Here is a 15,460-nt window from a genome sequence, read left to right as displayed (position 1 = left end):
CCTATCATCATTTCCGTGTACGGTGGCAAAAAAAGAAAGAAAGAAGAGGCTTAACTGGGGCCACAGCCACACATCCAGGAAAACAAGTTTTTGAAGGGGGAGCTAATTCTGTCATAGCACCACCAGGTAGGTGCGCACGCATACGCTTCACCAACAGATGTCAGTACCACTCAGATTTTAACTGGATTATGTAACGTTAGGCAACGTACTGTCAATATAGCAGCTGGCAAACTATAAAACAAAACACATAGGTTACAAAGCAAAATCCAGGAAATAAAAGAAACATTAGGCAACATAAGAGTCACATTAATTACACAGTCGTGATGCCACAGTTATTCTTAAAATGAGTGGCTGTGTAAGAGTTCAGTAATGAAGACAGCCTCCAGACTTGGCCTTTTTTTTTTTTTTTTTTTAATTCTTTTTAATCTAAATTTAAGTTTTTGCAATATCTTCTATCAGTTGTAAAAATCCAAGGGGAGCCACTGCAACATGGTTTCAATCGTCAATTTCCCTGTTTTAATATGAATAACTTTCTGTTGTCTCAAGATTTTAAGAAAGATCACAATATTTGGAAGCAGTCTAGGTTTTTGTAAACATGACTTTATGAGTTAAAGCTGAGGTCACAACTGGCTCCATGATAGCTGGGACCATAGTGGAGTAAAATCACCCAGATGTTGCCTTGTCCATTTTACACAATGACCCAAACAAGAATCTTAGTTTATTCTTTTTGAAGAACTTTATGAATAGACATGTTTACATCAGATGTTCTAAAGAAATGAATAAATGCATGCTTAGTTGAAATGTGTGTGTGTGTGTGTGTGGGGTCAGCAGGGGACAGTGTGTATGACAATGAAACAAAGAATGAAAATGGGACTACTTTAGATAATTAGGCTGAAATAAGAGAGAGTGGCCACTCATTATGGCTCCATATTCTACTCGGCTCATCTTCAAGGAGTCGTCAACAGCTTTGGGCGCTCAGTGCTTAACATGAGAGAAGTTCGTCAAGAGCCTCAAACTTACCTTTGCGTGCAGCCTGCCATGACCAGGCCCCTGACTGACTAGTGGTAATATAGGTAAATACTTAATATATGAAAATCGAAGTCATGAACATACACACGACAGGCAAACATGTAAAATAGTTTATTTTTGTAAATGTTTCTAAATTCAATTCCACAAACTCCATACTCTGTACACTTCAAAAGGCATTTTCAAAAAAAAAAAAGGGGGGAAAAAAAAGAAAAAAAAATCTGACTACTTTACACGACCAAGAAAATGTAGCACAAACACACTGGCAGGATGATGTAATATCATACAAGAGAAGAAAAATATCAAGAAACAATTTTGTTACAACCATTCATTGAGAAAATATATACAATTGAGTCTTCGGAAAGTTAAAAAAATACATGCCATATACATTACAAGTTCTAAGACTGTCTCCAAAATTTTACAGTCAACTTGAAATTGTGCACGCAAAAACTCTTCCGTTTCTAAGCATGTGACTTGTGAAGTGTCAGTATAAGAAATATTTCTGATTAAGGAGAATGCCATTTCTGTCCAAAAAGGTAAACACCCCATGGTTCTGAACAAGAGTTCCCCATTCTTTCTGTCACACACTGGTTCGTCCAATTCACATCATGATTAGACGTTTGCACCTTGTTTTAAAAGTAAAGTAAAAACAGAAACAGATAAATACATGTTGGTGTTCCTATTTGTGTTAAAAAGTTAAAAAGTTGTTTTTTGGGTTTCAAAACCTAATTCACAGTTCTTTAAAATGAAACCTGATTAACAGCAAACAGATCACAATGATCTCTTACTATCTGAAGAGTCTCTTTTTTTCTTTGTTTCTGTAACTGATAACTCGTTACGTTAGTCAACAAAAATATTTCTTTTTTGAGTGGTCAAAGTATGTGTAAGTCACAAAACAATACGCTACAATACCTTACTTTTAATACAACAAAAATACTTTGTGAATTATTGTGGTTATATTACAAATTCTGTACAGAATAATCATAATATATACTCTCAAACTGAAATAACGTCCATCTTAAATAAATTTCAATGACAAACAGAACAGAAACAATTCAAAAACACCCAAACATCAAGAAGGTTAAGGTAGTATTTGGTCGGTTATTCCTATAGTTTTCTTTATGTACATTTATACAAAAGTAACAGCATGTCTTCTTCAATCTTCAAAAACAATAGCAATCTAGCCTTCTTCAACTCAGTCTCATCATTTTGAGAATAAAATTCATTCACTCTAATAAATACAAAACCTCTCGAATTCCACACAAATCACATGACGGAGACCTATGATAAAACTGACTCATGGAATCAAGTATTTTAAAAGTTTGTGTGTGTGTGTGTGTTTTATTTTATTTTTTTTGTAGTTTTTTTTTTTTTTTTTAGTGCAAGTTAATATTCCCTTCGCAGTATTCATTGCTGTACATTCCTCATTCAGTGATGTCTACATTTAGTCATACGGTATACATTAACAGTATGAAACAAAAGGGCCTGCCCTTAGTAAGCAATAAGGCCGCACCCTGCACAGTGCTTTCTCATTCGCTGGTGGATTCCTCACCCCATGTACACCAAACAAACACACAGATACATACAGACAGAGAGGGGCATCTCACACAACACAGCCCCCCACATATGGCACAAGTCACATCCTGCTACTGTGTTACATTTTCCTTTCCTCCACCCGTGATTTTCCCATAATCTTAATGAACGAACATGTAAAATTCATTCATCTCCTCCAAGGGTTCAGGCCTTCTGCTTATTCATGAAATGACTTTAGTGTGAAGCATTTTTTTCCTCTGTGCAGAGATCACAGCATCCACACACTATAGCAAGGAATGCATTTAGGTTTGTCGTTTGCTCTTAGTTAATCCACTTCCTGCATTCAGGAGCTGCACAGTGGCAGGCGATCTTGTGCTGACCTGCCATAGTGTCGAACTGGTAGTCGAAACACAGCTGGAGACAGAAAGGGACACAGGCAGAAACATCAAGTCTTTGGCATCACAGGTGCACATTTAACACCGATACCAAGTCATATTAAAGAAAAGGACACTCACCTCCTCTCCTTTTTCGACTCTCCGAACACAGGTGATGATGATTTTATAACCCCTTTCAAATGTCACCACCTCAGCAACACAGTTTGGGACACAAGAGTGGTTGATATATCTGGATAAGAGATATAAAAAAGAGATTCATTTCATGTCACACAAAATCCAACACATTACTTTAAAGTAAACAGCGGTGGCTCAGGCGGCTCATCCAGTGATTAGAGGGACGGCTCTCTGATGCCCAGCTCCTCCTGCCACGTGTCATTGTGTCCTCAGAGAAGATCCTGAACCCAAACACTGTCCTCGATGGCTGTTCCAGCAGTGTGTGAGTGTGTGTGAGGATGTGATTTGTGAATGTGGAAGTATTGTGCAGTGCTCTGAGTGCTAAGTAAGACTGCTTTTAAAATGCAAGTCCATTTACCATATCTTCTATTCTATAATCAAATTTATTGCAAATGGCAAGATTGTTTTGTTTAATGGTTCTGAATTCCAGAAAAAGAAGGGTAAGTTGTATTTTTTGTTTAAATTCCAGTAACAACTGCTTAAATATAATCTTTCATCAATCACCTTCATACAAATTTGTGTATGGCATAGGCCAAGTTCTTAAAATGACTTGCACAATGCTTCTAATTTGGGCAATATTAGGCATAGTAGGATGAATGGTGTGTCATCTTCAAATACTTAATCCAATTCTTTTAATGCACAATCACAGCATGTTGCCACAGCTGGAAGTCCGGGAGCATGAAAGAGGCCCATGCACACATCCATTACTAAACTGTCACAGTTTGAACTATTAGGTCCAGTGTCTATTTCTAAAAAGAAACTCAGGGCTTTATCAGTTTAATGTTACTTTCATGTGAGCAGGCAAAGACACTAATCCAGGGGCTCAACAGTGGCAAACTATGTACACACACACACACAACACCCAGGAAGAAAGTGAGGTTAATAGAAATTGTGTGAACGTACAAACTACAACCAATATGCTGATTATGTGTAATATAAAATAGGCTAAAAGTCACACAGCCGGACAGTGCCCGTGAAATCTCACTGTACCTTGCGAGCCCTCCGGTGCGGGAGGCATCAACAACATGTTCGCTGTCGATGCGGAACATGAACACCGCTCGGTTCTGTAGGAGAGAGGGAGAATTTACTTGATGATGAAAACATTTACTTCAGTCAGAAGTAATTTCAGCTCAAAAAGTACTCGACACAAATATGTACCTGAGATCTGTAGATCTTCTCCTTGCTGACGGCAACCTCATTTCGTAGGATGGTTCCATTGTACTCGATCACCATGGTTTGTTTTTCAATGTCTCTGGCAGCAAACAACCCCAAGCCCTGCAAATACATGACATATGTAGTTATTAATTTTGTCCACAAAAAAATCCAGGAGAAATATTTGATTTGAAGTGAAAATTAAAATTGCATACATATTTACTCACATGGATGCGGGAGCGGCCAAGGTAGACATTGGCTCTCCACTCACTCTTCATCCAGCGGTACTGAGAGGACCTGGGGTGCACTACTGGAGGCTTGCTGTGGGGGGCACCACCTTCACCTTGGGCCACATTCTGGTTAGACCTTGCATTGCTGCTGGATACAGCCTGTGGATGTGGCCTTTAATTTGAAAGGGAGGGGGGATTGTGAGTACAACAATATAAACAAAAAACAGTAATTCAATAATATTTTTGGGAAAAGTGTAAATTTAGAAAATGCTTGGAAGAATGTGTAAAACCACAGATTAATGTCTGCTTCATCCAACGGTACCTTATCACCAGTGAAATGTAGGGGGAGTTTGTCCTTGGTTGGGCACGGGCGCTGCCAGCTGGATTGAAGATGAGAGGCAACTCCACAAGTGGATTGCGTCCGTAACGGAATGAGTACCTGTCACAAGCCTCCACCCCGGGGAACTGAGGTAAACGAGTACAGAGGAGGTATGAGCTTCAGCCTCAACACAACGCTATAGGTTTAAATCATACACTCATTACCATTGGTAAAAAAAAAAAAAAAAAAGCAGCTACGTACCGATTCAGTGATTTTGGTGACAGCAGGGACTGTGAGCCCAAACAGGTCCTCTCCTTTCAGGTAGACAGGGAACAGCTTCAGTGTGCCCGAGTCAGTTCTTTTCTCAGCAACAGGACCCAGAACCTTATCCCACACTCCTGTTTACAGCGAGACAAGCACACCCGACAGGTAAAACCTCCACTCTGTAAATGGCTGGAACACACAGCAAACACATGTCTGTCAGGAATACTAGGTCACAAACCTTTGGCTGAGTTGTCGGTCAGGAGCAGGTCCTGGTAGCCCTGTTCGATGACTCTGATGCTAAACTCTGGCAGGCCCTCTCTGTCTTCAACAGAGCAGACGTAGCGGCAACGGCGATTGCCATGGCGCATGCTCCAGTAAATCCGGCAAGCCTCGTAGCCGACTGGGTAGATGGCGGTTGCAGAATGGAAAGCTGACATTTGAAACGGGGTTAGTTGGCCCAGGGCGTGTAGCACCAGGCTGCCGACGCGAAAGGTGTATCCCAGCTCAGGCTGCTGCACCGCAGTCGCTATCTGACGCATTTCATCCCTCTGGATGTAGACACGTCGGAAGACAGCGAAGCAACGCAGCTCGTGCTCCAGCGCTTGTCCCGCTGTTCCCCTTGGCCTGTGGGCGTGACATAGCATGGTCTTGTCCTTGAAGAAGGTGCACTGAGCTTGCAGAGCGCAGGTGAAGTGGTAGACGTTGGTGCAGCGGAGGCGGTGGCAGCCGCTGGTGGCTCCGGTCTGCTGGCAGTAGGCGCAGCGCACCGTCTGACCGCGGCGCAGCGCCAGCTCCACGTTGATCAGGGCGCCGGCCTGGGTCTCGTACACCTCAGTCGACCACAGGGCGCAGTTTAGGTGAACCCACACATCGAGGTCGAGATTAAGCAACCTGGCAGGGCCATCGGTGATCCCGTCCCCGAACTGGTGGCAGAAACAGCAGCGCCTCTGGTCCCGCAGTAAGACAGGAGGACGCAGGGAGGCCCCGAGTTTCTTCAGAAGCTCGTCGATCTTATCCTCGTCCGGGAGTTGGGAGTTCCCTCTTGGCACCACGACCTGGACAGTCCACTTCCTCCAGCGGAGTCCTTTCTGTCTTTTTCCCTGGTGCCAGCCGTCGTGGGCCCTCGGCCGGGCCTTCAGCTTCACTGTCACTTTGATGGCATCGGACTTTGTCTCCATCTTTGGTGTTTCACCTGCTGTGGGGAAGGGGATCGGTGGGGTGGAGGGGGGAGACTGCTTGGGCTGAAGCTGGGCCAGGCAGTGAACATCCAGCGACGACATGTTGTTACTGTATTGGTGCTGAGTTTTAGAAAGGATCTCGGTTTGCTCTGAGGCTGGAAGGAGGGACACTGATTCCTGAAAATATGATAAAAGCACAATGACAATGAGCAAAACACAACAGTCAAAACAACTGCATGTTGTTTAGACTCACTGAGGTGTTTCTGCATGTGCTGCACTGAGACAAACCTTAGTTTCTGTGGCTGATCTAGACTGCAGCGGTGGTGAGGAACAGTAGAGAAGGAAGCAGCTGTGACTGCAGAACACAAAGTCCTCTTCAGATTTCAAACGGCCTTCAGATTCCTGGTGAGAGAAATTAGCCCAAGTTTTAAAAGGCTGCATAAGCAATGAGGTGTTAAATCAAAGCCTGACCAATGTGAACTGCTTAAGCTCAACTGACGTTAAAAGAAGTAATGAAATAAACATCAAAAACATTCAATATTTAAATAACCAAAATACTCTCAAGACTGACGTCATGGGGTATGCTATTTAACCCACTAATTGATCCAAAATGGATTTAACTCCAGCAGGCTGGATTTACATAATCAGAGCATTACTGTGATACTGTGTGTGTATGAATATATATGGATGTGTGCAGCCCTTCAGGCTGAATGTGGGCACATCTAGCCCCATATATTTAGAGCATCCTGGACTTTATTAGACCTATTGGTTGTAGAGCATTTTGGTTATGGTATAATATTACTTTTGACTGTCTACTTAATATACAACTCAGCTCAATGCAACGTGATTCAATACCTTCATGTGGGCAGGCAGATCTTTGACAGATTTCTGAACTCCATTTCCCAGAACCACCACCTTACAGTGGCAGCACCACTGTGGTTTACATCCAGGGCTGGCAGGGGTCTTATGGTCAGGCCCTTGACCTACAGCTGCACCTGATACAGAAGAAAGCATAATTTAATTTTTTTTTCATAGTTCCAAAATACATCCTGTGTTGTATCACTTGGCTTTACTTCATGTAGGCAAATAATAAATATTAGGACAGTGGTTAAAACACCCTCTTAATGCAGTAAACAAAAGGAAACTAGATAATTGTGGTACCTGCTTCAGTGTCAATTTATTCTCTACATGGTTCTAGGATGACAACACTTATTAGGCCTGTTACTAGTGTTGTCACAGCAATAAGCAGGAGTTTGCATGCTACAGTGCTACTGAAAACAATTGTTTACTCTATTTCATTAGCTGAGAGAACCAACCACTTAAATCAATGCGCTGCCCTCAGCCACAGTCACATAATGATTTGCAAAAAAACAGGCATCAGTAAATACTGTTAAGAAAGATAATCACTGCTGTGGATGTTTAAGGGAAAACAATTACATATCAAGATTGTGTTGCTGCTTTGTGCTTTTTCCACAGGAAGTCATTACGTTAGGCTTAAATCAGACATGACATTTCAATTAAAGGCTGCGTTGCAGTGCTTAGGGGAATCAGAGATGCCCTTGTTTAATTTAGGTTTATTCCCTCACCTGGGCTGTTGGGATGGAAGCGGAAATGATGCGCCTGCTGATGCTGCATCATCCCTTGTATTCCAACGGGTCTTATCATCTGATCGGGCCGTCCGTGATGTCCCCCGTGGTCTCCTTGTCCGTGAAAGAGCATGGGAGGCCGAGGGTCCATGCCATGGGGGCCCACCCTTGGACCAGCGAACATGGATAGAGACCCCCTGTCTGGGGTGCTGCTGACCTCATAGCTACTAGGGATCTTCACACGTAGTAGGTCTGAAATGGCTGCCACTACACCTGTGATGTTCTGAGGAAAAAAACACAAATGTTTACATCATTGTGAATTTTTGAGTTGATTTTATTTTACATTTATAAAAAGGTATGAATAGCTGCAAAACAATAGTTGCTTAGTCTTACATGTTGATATTAATAGAAACAAAACTAGGGCTAAATCTATGCTGAATTCCTGTTAAAGTAAATCTTATTATTATTTTTACCTCAGCTGCGGCTGGTCTTAGAGTGATGGCCACAGACACAAGCCTTTGTTTGGAGTCATTAGACACGTGGCCAAAGGGTGGGCCGAAGAACATTGCAGACGGCTCCGTCTTGATATCTTGCAGTTTGATCTCTGACCCTAGAGGATTGAAAAAAAGAAAGGAGGAAATCCATCAAATTTGCCACACGCTTGAGGTATTCTGTAGTTGGCTTTCAACTGCACACACAAACACATCCCATTAATTATGATTCATTTGATTGCGATGATTGTGTAGTCGTTTCTAGTTACCTTTTCCATCAGGTGCAGGAAGCATGGGGAGTACCGGAGACAGGCAGGGGGATGGTGGCTCTTCCTTCACCAGAGAAAGGTCTGGGTAGCGACTGATCTCCATGCCAACCACACTCTCAGGAGAGGAGGATGGAACAAAACTGTCAGGGGTGTCCCTGTCTTTGCACGGCTCCTGTCCTCGGTTACTGTTATAGACGAATGATGAAGAGAAACCTCTGTCAAAACCATGCTGCCAAAATTGATCATCATATTACAGGATCATACAGGATTAATCAAAATGGACAAATATCACAAGTGTTGATGATGGTGCTTTCATTATTGTTATGCATCTGTTACCTGAGCTCCTCCTGGTTGTTGTGCGGAGGAGTGGGGAGCGAGGCTGGAACATCCACAGTTTTGGGACCCTGTGCGATGGCCCTGGCCAGCAGATCTTCTTCAGTCCTAAATGGGACATGTAGCGGCTTCGGGACCAGGCCTTTGGACACTATATGAAACAGGAGCAAAATGTCAGACTAGTACACTGTACAAACACATACTGCTCGTTTGTAACGAAAACAATCATAATAGTGTAATATGTGATTGTGGGAAAAAGTTTTTGTTGGAATTAATTTATTCTTTACAATTTTTGAGAGTTGTGACATTAAGGTAGCCTGACAAGCCAGACTATATCACTAAAATGTATAGTCTGGAAACGACCGGTAGACCTCGGCTCAATCCAGGGGGTGGGATGAAGGCTGTCTTTCAAACTGCCTCTGCACACAATAGGGTAGCGCTACGACCAATCAGAGCAAAGAGCAGGATGTCGTTAGCCTGACAAGCCAATTAAAATGTATGTCGCCATCGCGTTAAGCCCGCCCAACGACTCTCTAAACAGATAGAGCGCTGTGATTGGTGAACACAATCGGTGTTCGAGACTCAAAAAGTTCCTATGGCTCGTTTCTAGACCCACCTACGGAGCAAATATTTTTGCTGCCGCTAGGGTGCGTCTAGATTTCTAGGCTAACATTAAGGTACAAACTCATATATTCTTACCCATGGCAGCAGCTTTGCTGGCGAGCTCTTCTGTCGTGGCAAATCCGTTGATCATTTTCTGACGGTTGACAGGTGGTGGGGTGGGAGGGAGTGATGCTGGCGGTGTTGGTGGATTACTCAGGTTACTCTGCTGTAGGAATCGAGATCAATACAATGTCAGCACATCATGCTGCACACACTCTTTACACGCATCCCCCGGTTTACCCAGTTTAAACATAGTAAGAGAAGTGAATAAGCACCTTGTAGGCCAGCTGGGAATAGTAGTCAGAGACTCCATCAAGAGAGGCGCTGCCAAAAGTACCAGATAAGAGGTTTTCTCCATTGAGCTGGCCGCTGCCATACGGAGCGAAATGGGCAAAGTTGACCCCAATCAGGGGCTCCATGAGGGGCAGCAGGGAGAGCTGCTGTGACAGGAGAGGGAAAAAAACAACAGGGGCAGGGTTAAGAACAAGTCTACAAGTGCACAATCTTGGATAGAGTTATAACTTAGGGGATCTCTCTATTTTCTTGTCTATTAATTAATGAAATGAGTATGTTTTTAGTATTTTTATGGTCACTTTCTTAAGATCACATAAACTTTTTATCAGTGCGAAAGGATCACTGTTAAACCAACATAAACAGTAAAGTGTGAAGGTTGTTTAATCATTACTTATTACAGTTGTTAAAGAGGCTGTGAGGCTGTAATTTTAACCCTTTGAGCCAATCCCCGTTAAACTTCTGAGAAACTTCCAGAACTCATTTGGTGTATTAAATGTGATGAGATGATATCATGCTGCATTTCTAACGACTGAATTAGCTTCATAAAGTTTAAGTCAATAAACCTCAATCAATGAGGGACTTGCAATATAACCACGCATCCCCCCTCTGCTCTCCCGAATAATAACAGCTTCTAATACCGTGGTGTGCAACTGTCATCCAACCTAATTACACTAATGTGCTCATGATATGTGAAATTAGTGCCTGTGCGCTTGTTCAAAAATGATTCTCTGTTCTGGCTGTAATTAATACTGTAAAATTTTGGAAGAAAACATTGTAAGAGAAGCAGATGATGAGGTGGTAAAAATCAATCTCACTTGTTTGATTTGGGTCATTACAGTGTCAGCGCCAGAGTGCATCAGCTGCCTCTCGTCTCCTTCCTTCTTCCTCTTCTTGTAGCGAGACGCAGGTTTCTCTCCTCCTTTGGGTGCTCTCTTGTTCCTCCCTTTCTTCTTCTCCTGCTCAGGCAGCAGAGGTCCAGGGAAGTCGGGTATGCCATCTGAATATGCCTGGAAATTGGGAGAAAAAAAGTGTTGTTGCATTAAAAAGGTATGAACAAACTTCAAATTACTTGAGAGGCATTGTGGCTTTTTTGAGTTCGATGTTTTCAAACACAGAACTATGACTCATTCATAAACTGACGGCTATGACTCACGCCAATTTTAACTATAATGTGCCTCCCATCTGAATCACTTAGCCTGGCTATGACTCACTATGTTGATTATCTCCTCAGCGCTCTCTAACTGGATGACTAAAAGAAAGACTGACCCCGTTGCTGTCCATGGAGGTTTGCCTCAGCAGGCTTTTGCAGTCTGCAGGGTCCTCCTCCTCCGAGCGCAGACTCTCCTCTGACCTCTGCTGGGGCAAACCAGGGGGCGGTGTGTTCTTGTTCTTCAGAAGGTGCTTCAGTAGCTCATTGCCAGCCTCGCCCTTGTTTGGACTTTGCCCTGCAGGGAAGGGAGATGTGCTCCCTTTACCGCTCTCCTCCTTCACAGAGCTCATTTCTGAGCCGATGGGCCCCTCTCTTGGCCCATGACACTCGCTGGCATCGGTCTGCTCCAGCTTTATGTTGTTGAGGATCCTGTCGTGCTCCTGAGCCGATGTCCTCGCCATGTCTGACGACATACCAGGTTGTCCAGACTGTCCTCCAGAGAGCTGCCTCTCCAGCTCCGAGTGACTGGGAGTGGAAGACCCCAGTAACGGGGACCTGGACAAGTCCTGGTCTCCAAAGAGATGAGTGTTTCTGGTGGGTGTTGAGGACGTGTCTGAGACGCATGGTGTTAGAGGGGCTGTAAGGTCAGAGTGTGGAGTTGAAGGCGTCTTAACTGAATCTGCGTCATCGTCTTTCTTCTTTTTGCGGGTCCTCTTCTTTTTCCCCTTCTCGTCTGGGATGATGTTGGAGTAGAGTTGTATAAGAGACTGACCTGAGCCTGGAAAGTTAGATGGTAAAGGTGTGGACGAGTCAAACGGTGGCCCCTCACCGGGCATCTGAAGCATCATTCCTGGGCCACTGAACTGACGAGGCCTTGGCTGACCCTGGGGGAAATTAGGTCCTTGTAGGGCGAGGTTATCAGGCCCTAAACCAGGCCCCATGTCTGGGGGCATCATTCCATTGCCCATTAAAGTTCTCCTTTCACCCTGCATAAATGTCCCAGGTGGTGAGCCCATCCCAGGCTGCATGCCTTGTTGCTGAGGAAACACTGGACCGAGAGGTTGTTGTTGTAGCGGGGGCCGCTGAGGCTGCATGAAGTCTTGTGGCAGCTCTGCATTGAAAAAAGGCATTTGAGCGAGTGGCGCCATGTTCCCGTCCGGCCCCATCATCCCTTGCTGCTCCATTTCCATACGGTGTTTCAGGGCTCTCTGTCGCTCGACCTCCTGCATGAGCTGCACCCGCTGCCTCTCCTGTTGCTCCCGAAGCCTCTCCCTCCTCTCCCGCTCCTGGAAGCCCTCACTGAATGGGTTGTTGTCGTCGAACTTCACACCACCTCCCTGCATGGGTTTCACACCACCTGGTGGAGCCGGCGGCGCTTGTGGGTCCACAGGCATTTGTGGGTGTTGAGGTATATTACCCATCGGCATTGGATGGGGTTGGCCTGGATTCACCGGTACCTGGGGGGGCATTATTGGAGGCATTCCTGGTCCACTCATGGGCATGGGAGCACCTGGGTGCCAGCCAGGCGGTGGGTTGGGCATACGAGGGGGTGCGTTCGTCTGGCCGGGATGAAGTGGCATCTGCATCATGGGATTCATAGGAGGCTGAACCATGGGCGGTCCAGCGGGGACCATGCCGGCAGGGCCCGGTATTGGGTGCATCCCAGGCATTATGGGCGTCATGTTGTTTTGCTGGTGTTTCACTCGGTATTCCTCTATAAGTTCAGCGTGCTCCTTCTGCTGCTTGCGGATCTAGAGCAAAAACATCAGACATTCACAAAAAATATGGTTGAGGATCTCTATGAAAAGCACAATGAAAGCAAGTACCGCTTGCAAGACGTTTTATCACGTTTACAAGACAAACTTATGAAGACAGGTTTCCCAAGGGAGGAGGTGAATGATTCTGTGTTCAAATAGCAGCTGGAAAAAATTAACTTAAGAACCAGGTTTGGAAAGTGCAGCCAAAAGCCTTTTTTCAGCTCTGATCTTTTAGGCAGTCAAAAGTGGTTGACAGGTGCAGCGCAGACTAGGGGTGTCACGATTTCGATTTTTTTATCGAAATCGATCGAAATTACGTCATGGTCTCGAGCATCAAAGTCAAAGAGAGGATCGACGATCATCACCCCCGCAAATAATAAGCCGACGAAAAGGTGCAACTTGCCACTTTTTGTCGATGTATTATTTGCGGGGGCTTTGGGGGATCGACGGTGGAGGATCCGGGACTGATGCACTGTGGGCCACCGCCAGTCTGATCAGGTCCATCGCAGCACGGCCCTGCTGTCTGTCACATGACTCTCCGTATCAGCGCAATCTCGTTTACATTACATTAAGCCGACATCAGGAGAATAATGAGACACGACTTATGATAATGTAGATATAAGTATATATATTTCAAAACCTTGGGCGCAATTTTGGCCCCTGGATCATGATTTTTGGGGGCTTTCTTGGTAAAATTGTTACCTTTATATTGTAAATAAATTATTTAAATGTGACCATTAGTGCCTAATGTGATACATTATGGAAATTGCATCACTTATATGTAGCCCATCTTTTGAAATAAGATTTACTGTACAAAATTTGATGAATAAAACCAATGATTATAGACTAGACTAGTCTGAAAATGGCATAGGCCTCTGTGCTGTAAGAAAAAGAAAAAAAATCGAGAATCGAATCGAATCGTGACCCTAAAATCGAAAATCAAATCGAATCGAGGATTTGGAGAATCGTGACACCCCTACCGCAGACTGTGGCTGACAGACTGTGTACGTATGACTCTTGATTTGATTTGTTAATATATACACGTACAGTTATTATACAATTGTTCCAGTCTTCCTGAGCAGGAAATAGCTTTATGTATAACTTCCTATTCATACATTTTGTTATACGTCATGCATATTTAGCTAGATTATTAAAAAAAAAAAAAAATCATAACCAATTAATCAATAATTAGGTTTGCCATCACAGTAAGATCCAGTCAAAGACACCTAAAAGTGCAATAAAGAACTGAAGATAATGAAGCTGATAAATGAGAGTATTTGTTTCTCATAAATTTTGTGTTAATCCTGTCCTGATTTAACCTTGCACTTTTGTCAGTGGTGTTGCTATGCAACCTGGAAATCATATTGTCTCATGCGACTCTGTCTGAGATTAAAAACTTAACACTGATCAAATTGTTTAATAATAGAAAACAGTATTGTTTTATTTAAAATAAACATGAGTATTTTCCTATGTTTTTCCTGATTCATCCTATTGTAGCATCACTCACTGCCCAGGTTCCACTCTGCCTGCCGTTTTCTCCCATGTAAGGTGAAAATAATGCTGGTAGAAAGTTGTTTTTCGACCCACAGGCTGTTATTGATGCCTACTTAACACTCTGCTCATAGAGACGCTTAAAAAAAAGACCATGCTTAGGGATGGCCATTGTGTCGAGCAGGACTGAGATAGAATTCAGCAGTGGAGCTTGACAGGCCCGGCATTTACCTGCTCCAGTTGTTTCTGCACCACTCCCTGCTGCTCTGTGACATGTTTGAGCTGCTCAGCGTCCTCCTCAGGGAACTCTCTCCCTGCCTTCTTAGCTGTTCTCTGCTTGGCAGACAGGGCTTTCTTAGACTTCCTGTGAGCGCCGATCTTCTCTTCCAGAAACTTCTGCTGCATTTGAAGTAGTTGCTGAGTCTCCTGGAGCCATTCCTCGTACTGAGCCCTCTGAGCATTGTCTGAAAGAAGAAAAAGGCTCTTTTGTTAGCAATCTTGAGAGCATAAAAACAAACACTTTAACTTTTCTACTCCTGACAAACCTTCAAACTAAAAAGTTTAAAATGCATATACATTATTTCCAAAACTTACTGACAAATCCTGGTCCAAAGTTTGGGGGATTTGGTCTTGCTACTTGTGTCAGTTTACCATCCTGAAAACAAGGTTGACAAGTATGTTGTTATTCATTCAATATTATTTTACATTGCAGAGATTTATATATCATGTAAGAAAAGCAGCAGCTTCACTACCTGTCCAACAACTTGTGGAGGAAGCGGTGTACTTTCAGGTAATGGTGCCACAGGAGGACCAGGAGGGAATCTGTAATACAGTAATACCACAGCCAAACACCATTTAAAAATGTAACCAATAACAGCACAAATTCTTCACATTTTTAAACAACATCAGTGTGGCTGGGTTGTTGTAAATGTTTTAAAAACCCTCTACTCCCTCGAGCAGTAACGCATTTTAAACTGAACAAACTCATACAGAACCAAAGTGAACCTTTTACCTGTTCATGACCATGGGGGCCATTCCCATGTTGTTCTGGACCATGACCTTGTTGATGCCTTTCAGGGCAACCATTTTGGCTTTCATGATGGGGTCAGTGATGGAATCAAAATCTGTAAATAACAAACAATGCACAGTCAGAAA

General features: G+C 43.6%; 1 protein-coding gene across 6 annotated transcripts in view; it reads right to left on the bottom strand.

Moving 5' to 3' along the window:
• Positions 1–2,136: 2,136 nt before the first annotated feature.
• The window catches only part of kmt2cb (lysine (K)-specific methyltransferase 2Cb), a 60,191-nt gene continuing 46,867 nt past the window's right edge, over positions 2,137–15,460 (bottom strand). Inside the window, exons 40-61 of one of the 6 annotated variants that reach the window (XM_083992147.1) lie at positions 15,318–15,429; positions 15,058–15,127; positions 14,900–14,960; positions 14,537–14,769; positions 11,174–12,808; positions 10,723–10,914; positions 9,889–10,053; positions 9,650–9,779; positions 8,954–9,101; positions 8,618–8,802; positions 8,331–8,467; positions 7,858–8,140; positions 7,127–7,266; positions 6,560–6,673; positions 5,332–6,448; positions 5,091–5,227; positions 4,833–4,975; positions 4,508–4,682; positions 4,287–4,403; positions 4,119–4,192; positions 3,075–3,183; positions 2,137–2,973 (exon numbers count right to left, since the gene is read on the bottom strand). In XM_083992147.1, coding sequence (XP_083848273.1) covers positions 2,881–2,973; positions 3,075–3,183; positions 4,119–4,192; positions 4,287–4,403; positions 4,508–4,682; positions 4,833–4,975; positions 5,091–5,227; positions 5,332–6,448; positions 6,560–6,673; positions 7,127–7,266; positions 7,858–8,140; positions 8,331–8,467; positions 8,618–8,802; positions 8,954–9,101; positions 9,650–9,779; positions 9,889–10,053; positions 10,723–10,914; positions 11,174–12,808; positions 14,537–14,769; positions 14,900–14,960; positions 15,058–15,127; positions 15,318–15,429 — 5,570 coding nt within the window. In that variant the 3' untranslated portion in view covers positions 2,137–2,880. The other 5 variants (XM_083992148.1, XM_083992149.1, XM_083992144.1 and 2 more) reach the window with 5 other exon arrangements.

This window comes from Trachurus trachurus, assembly GCF_905171665.1.
Source record: "Trachurus trachurus genome assembly, chromosome: 17".
Lineage (NCBI taxonomy): Eukaryota > Metazoa > Chordata > Actinopteri > Carangiformes > Carangidae > Trachurus > Trachurus trachurus.
This window is presented reverse-complemented; position numbering and strand designations above follow the sequence as displayed.